The sequence below is a fragment of the Echinops telfairi genome, unplaced genomic scaffold (assembly GCF_000313985.2).
Source record: "Echinops telfairi isolate 266 unplaced genomic scaffold, ASM31398v2 ScPeMD7_2291;HRSCAF=2852, whole genome shotgun sequence".
NCBI lineage: Eukaryota > Metazoa > Chordata > Mammalia > Afrosoricida > Tenrecidae > Echinops > Echinops telfairi.
Genome location: NW_022106189.1, coordinates 7,677,598 through 7,683,751, shown reverse-complemented (window position 1 = coordinate 7,683,751; position 6,154 = coordinate 7,677,598). Strand labels below are relative to the sequence as shown.

At 37.1% G+C, this 6,154-nt stretch overlaps 1 protein-coding gene across 1 annotated transcript in view; it reads left to right on the top strand.

Annotated features, from left to right (window-relative positions):
• The window catches only part of SHCBP1 (SHC binding and spindle associated 1), a 51,113-nt gene that overhangs the window by 33,979 nt on the left and 10,980 nt on the right, over nucleotides 1-6,154 (top strand). Inside the window, exons 6-9 of the mRNA XM_004704703.3 lie at nucleotides 294-527; nucleotides 616-784; nucleotides 1,021-1,141; nucleotides 3,967-4,098. Coding sequence (XP_004704760.2) covers nucleotides 294-527; nucleotides 616-784; nucleotides 1,021-1,141; nucleotides 3,967-4,098 — 656 coding nt within the window. The remainder of the gene's footprint in view (nucleotides 1-293; nucleotides 528-615; nucleotides 785-1,020; nucleotides 1,142-3,966; nucleotides 4,099-6,154) is intronic.

Genomic DNA, 6,154 nt, shown 5'->3' with positions numbered 1-6,154 from the left:
TTTTCCCTTTTTCGTTTAATAAATTGGGTAATACGAGTGTAATGGTGACTAAAGGGTGTTTTTTCATGTCCTCTATGCTCTAACTACAAAAATATTAGATTTACAAATAAGGAATCCTACTTCGCGGAATTTCATTTATCACGGTAGGGTCTAGAACCGATTCACCGCGATAAACAAGGGTTCACTGTATATGGTATTTTTATTTATCACTGAGTCTTGGACAACTAAATGGACTGTCTTAATGAAAATGTAGTTGAAAGGCAATTAATTTTAACTTGCTTTTTAACTTTCAGGCATTATGACATTCTTGAAGACCGTGTTCCTTCAGGACTAATTGTTGACTATCGGAATCTGCTGTCACAATGTGAGGAGAGTTACAGAAGGTTTTTAAATCTGAGGAGCAGTTTGTCAAATTCTAACTCTGATTCTGAGCAGGAAAACATCTCTATGGTGGAAGGGTTAAAACTATATTCAGAGATTGAACAGCTGAAACAGAAGCTGAAACTCATTGAGAATCCTTTGCTGAGGTGATCTTTGTTACTCTTAGTTGATTGACTTTTTTTTTTTCCTCCAGCAATTTTCTAAAATCTTTTATGTCTGTTTGATTTCTTTAAGATATGTATTCGGTTACCAAAAGAATTCTAATATCCAAGCGAAAGGTGTCCGTGTGAGTGGCCAGAAGGTAGCCCATGTGGTCTCCTCTACCATAAGGACTGGCCTACTGCAATCTCTGCTCAGGGACAAGCTTTGTCAGGAGTCCTGTAGGGAAGACATAGAAATTCAGGTAAAAGGAGACTTTCCCAATCCAGGCAGTTCTTTCCCTTTTGATTTACAAAAGTTTTCATGAATCCTACAACATTTTTACAAGAACCTCCCAGTGCTGCCTTTTGATAACTGGGAAGAAATGAGAGCCACTGATTTTTGTCAACGATAGTCACCACATGTACACTGGGCTCCGTGCACTATACTTGGTTTGGTTTTGGGAAGCATAATCTTCAACATGCTACTGTTATTTTCTAGTTCCATCATGATCCACTGTCTGCGATAAATTCCTGCTATGAAGGCGACACTGTTATTGTGTGTCCTGGCCATTACATTGTCCATGGCACGTTCTCCATTGCGGACTCCATTGAGTTGGAAGGTGAGTTTGGAAGATTCTACAGCTAGACTCTCATGCATGATATGCTTACGAAAGTAGTACAAGTATAGTGTGGTGGCAACTTTAAGAATATAATTTTAACTCTTGATTTCAAATGAATTTCTCTGAAACTAATAGCGTTTAAAGTTTATAGGGGATTGACCCCTTGTTGAGCAATTTGAAACCTGTATATGTGTGGGAAAGCATTAACATTCAATATATGGTAAAAGGAACCCTGGTAGTGTAGTGGTTATAAGTTGGGCTGCTAACTGCAGGATCGGCATTTTGAAACCGCCAGGTGCTTCACTGGAGGAAGATGGGACTTTCTACCCCTGTAAGCAGAGCCTTAGTTACTCAACAGAGGCAGCTCTACCCTGTCATATAGGGTGAATATGAATTTGGCATAAACCTGATGGCAGTGGGCTTGGTTTGGTCTATAGTTAAAACCATTAGCAAGAAGGGTACCTTCCAAATTGTAAGTGGTTTATACAAAGAAAAATTTACTTCTAGAATAAGAAAAATATATTTTCAGCATTTTATTTTAGTTGAATAGTTTTGGACTTGATGCTTGCTCTTAATTCATATATGAGGAGCTTCAAAAGGTTTGTGGAAAAATTCCATTGTTTTTTAATTCTATTTTTCATTGAACTGCAACTGCTAATTTAAAGCCTCCTCATATCTTGTGGACATATGGTGTATGGTTTTTAAACTTATTATTTGTTAATTTAAAAAACCCTTTAAATTTAAATTTAGTTTACCGGCAATCCCCAGATTATGAATAAATTCAGTTCCTAAGACTTTTTAAGCAGAATTTTACATAAGTTGCAATAGTTGGGTATGGTTCATATCTAACATCAGTTAGGTAAATAAATGGTTGTCTTAGTATATAGTATATAGTGTACTGTAACTATGTGCAAAAATTTAAAGAAACATTTCCAGATACACTCAAACATCTTTAACATAGTACTACAGTAAAATAATATTTCAATGTGCATTGTACCTATTTGTTATGATTCATTTTTTTGCACTTCAGTTTTTAAGTGTCCTAGACTTTAAATGGGTTGATTCACTATGGGTTGTACATAAGCATCTCACAAGCCGGGGACTGCCTGTATTTTTGTTAGTGTGTAGGGAAGTACATTTAACTTAAGATTGGTTAATCTTAAGCAAAATAAGCATCTTAATTCTCTAAAAGCATGTTGAATGTTACAAACTGTACACTTTGTGTCTTGGCCAAAGTGTAATTTTGGGAAAATTAATGTTGAAAGATTTTATTAAAGATAACTTTTTATTTGTTATGATCTTATTGTACATTTAGAGTGATTCCTAAATTTCAGTTATTTTAAAGACATTCATCTTGGGCCCATATATTTCTATAAAATGTCAAATTTAGATGCACCTGTTCAACTCTTTACCAAAACAACTTTAAGTTAGCAATAAAACTTGTAATGCAAAAAATTGTATATCATTTTAGGTCTTGTGCAGCTGTTCACAAACTGCTTAAGCTATGTTCTTTATCTTTATCTTGTCAGAACTTCTTAATGGAAGCAAGGCTGGGAGTTTAATTTCCTGCTGTTCACTAGTACATCATCTCACCCATTTTTTGTTTTATGTGTATAATTTTTGTTCTTTCTCCTCTCCAATATTTGATTTATATAGATGTGTGTGTATAAATAACACATCTGCAGGATAAAACACTGCAATAAAAACACTTTATTTTTGGCATAGTGAAAATAACATTGATATAGATTGTGTGGTGGATAAGAGTTCTTTTTAGATTGGCAAGGAAATTATATTGTAATTGCCAGTGTGTCATAAATAACCATCCAGAATTCTGATAGCTAAGTGTAAAAATGACTAAATTTACCAATACAGGACATTTTAGAGAATTGGGGGGAATCAGATGGTATCTTTACTAGTGTGAATAGAGTACTTATTCTTGAATAAGATGAAGTTTCTTTGACAGTAAGCTATAGCTAACACTTGTAACAGATAAATACTGAGTCCCTACTATGCACAGGGTATTAACATTGGCTTTTATTGGGCTTTTATTGTTTAGAACTTCTGTTTACTTAGTTGATGGCTTTATGTTTGAAATTGGTAAGAATACATAATTTCTTCATCTAATAATTTCATGGCTTTTTCATTATGGCAATTCTTTTTAGATCTTTTTATTTTCCTGATGATAAAAAACCAGTGTTTTTTATCAGAATTATTTATTTACAGATTTGTGTATGAGGTTCTATTTCATGATGGAAATCAGGCTAGTTCTCTAAATTTCTGATCCTCCAGTATTTTGTAAGCCCATCCAGCAGTCCTGCTGACATTTAGTTTGATTTGTAGAGGCCCAGTAATTTCTATTAGTTAATAAGATAGGCTTTTTCCAATAGTGAACTATTTTAAGTTAAATGGCCAGAATTTGCAAAATGCTTTTTCAAAGCTAATTTATATTATTTTCATAGTATCTTTCAAAGCTGGGGGAAAAAAACCCAACAACTTAGAAAGATTGAATGCTTAAATCCCTTTGACTCAGCTGTGAGCAGCATTTGGATTGTTTATTTATTGCTTCGTAGTAGTTTTGTAAGTGAATTTGATATTGAGCTTGTCAAGGATGGTCCATAGGACAGTCTACCTGATATGGGGCATATTGAGGTGTTTTTAAAAATGGAATACTACGATTCAAATTAACCAAGATATATGATGAGAGATTAATTAAATGCAACTGGTTGATTGCTTTCAAGTATCATGTGAAATCATTTAAACCAAAGCAATCTGTGTTTTTCTCTGTAGACATTTCCCCTCACCCAGCTTCTTGATCTTTTGTTTAGGATATGGTCTACCAGATGATGTTGTGATCGAAAAGAGGGGCAAAGGAGACACTTTTGTGGATTGTACAGGTGCAGATATTAAAATCTCAAGTTTAAAATTTGTTCAGCATGGTGCTGTAGAAGGAATCATAAGTAAGTATATGAATAGTTGGTGTATCATTTGTTGTAGCTTTGAAGAATAACTGGATATTTTTATAAAAGAAACACTTTAATGAAACAGTGCTCTTGAATATATGGAAAGCTGATTAATATTGGTTTTTATAATGCAACAATTTAGGAAGCTTCCTCTAAAGTGAAAAGTAATTCAGTCAATTCTTCACTATTTGTTGGTTTAATATTAATGCCTGGGTTATCAGGGTTTTCCTCTTAAATATTCTAACCTTCCAATTTTCCATGTGTGGCTTTAGCTATAACTTCAGCTTAGCTGTCTTGTTGCCCTGTATTTGCTAGGAACTGCATCCCCTCTCGAATTACGGTGCTCCTCTCCCTTCCAAAGGAGCCGTGAAGGTATAGAGGGTTAGGCATTGTACTGCTAACCACATGTTTAGTGATTTTAATCCACTAGCTGCTACTTGTTGAGCTGCAATCTGTATAGTGAGCATTTCAAAAGCACCAGCAGCTGTAAGGGAGAAGGACTGGGTTTTCTACTCTTGTCAACACTTAGTCTTGAAATCCACAGGGGGTTTCTGTGAGTCAGCATTGACTCAATGGCGGTCAGTTTGGGGGAACTGCTCTGCGAGAAAGATGGAGCTTTATGCTCCCTTAAAGATTTATAGCCTCAGAATGTACACTGGTACAGATAGGAACTGAATCCAGGGAATCCAGGGCGGATGAGCCCTACAGGACCAGTGGTGTGCGTGGCGAAACGGGGGGTAGAGGGAGAGTGGGTAGGAAAGAGGAAACTGATTACAAGGAACTATATGTGACCTCCTCCCTGGGGGACGGACAACAGAAAAGTGGGTGAAGGGAGACGTCGGACAGGGCAAGATATGACAAAATACCAATTTATAAACTATCAAGGGCTCATGAGGGAGGGGGGAGCGAGGAGGGAGGGGAAAAATGAGGACCTAATGTCGGGGGTTTAAGTGGAGAGAAAATGTTTTGAGAATGATGAGGGAGAATGATGTAAAAATGCGCTTTACACAATTGCTGTGTGTATGGATTGCAATAACAGTTGTATGAGCCCCTAATAAAATGTTAAAAAAAAAAAGATTTATAGCCTCAGAAACCCAAAGGGGCAGCTCTACTTTGTCTTTGACTTAATTGCACTGGATTTTGGTGGATTTCCCTTTTCATGGTCCTTAGCAAAGTTATTCTGATGCTTTTTTCCCCCTTAAACACGTTTTAAAAAAAATCATTTTATTGGGGGCTCGTACAACTCTTATCACAATCCACCCATACATCTATTGTGTCAAGCACATTTGTACATTTGTTTCCCTCATCATTCTCAAAGCATTTAATTTATCCTTGAGCCCCTGGCATCAGCTCCTCATTTTTCCCCTCCCTCCCAACTCCCCGCTCCAACATGAACCCTTGATAATTTATAAATTATTATTTTGTCACATCTTACACTGTCTGACGTCTCCCTTCACCCGCTTTTCTGTTGTCTGTCCCCCAGGGAGAAGGTTATATGTAAATCCTTGTAATATGTTCCCCCTTTCTCCTCCACCTTTCTTTCACCCTCCTGGTATTGCCACTCAGCACTGGTCCAGAAGAGATCATCTGTCCTGGATTCCCTGTGTTTCCCGTTCCTATCTGTACCAGTGTATATCCTCTGGTCTAGCTGGATTTGTAAGGTAGAATTGGGATCCTGATAGTGGGGATTTAGGAAGCATTTAGGAACTAGAGGAAAGTTGTATGTTTCATTGTTGCTACACTGCACCCTGATTGGCTCGTCTCCTCCCCGAGACCCTTATGTAAGGGGATGTCCAGTTGCCTATAGATGGGCTTTGGGTCCCCACTCTGCACTTCCTCTCTTCACAATAATATGATATTTTGTTCTTTGATGCCTGATACCTGGTCCCTTCTACACCTCTTGATCACACAGACTGGTGTGCTTCTTCCATGTGGGCTTTTCCATCTCAGCTAGATGGCCTTGCTTATCTTCAAGCCTTTAAGACCCCAGATGCTATATCTTTTGATAGCCAGGCACCATCAGCTTTCTTCACCACATTTGCTTATGCACCCG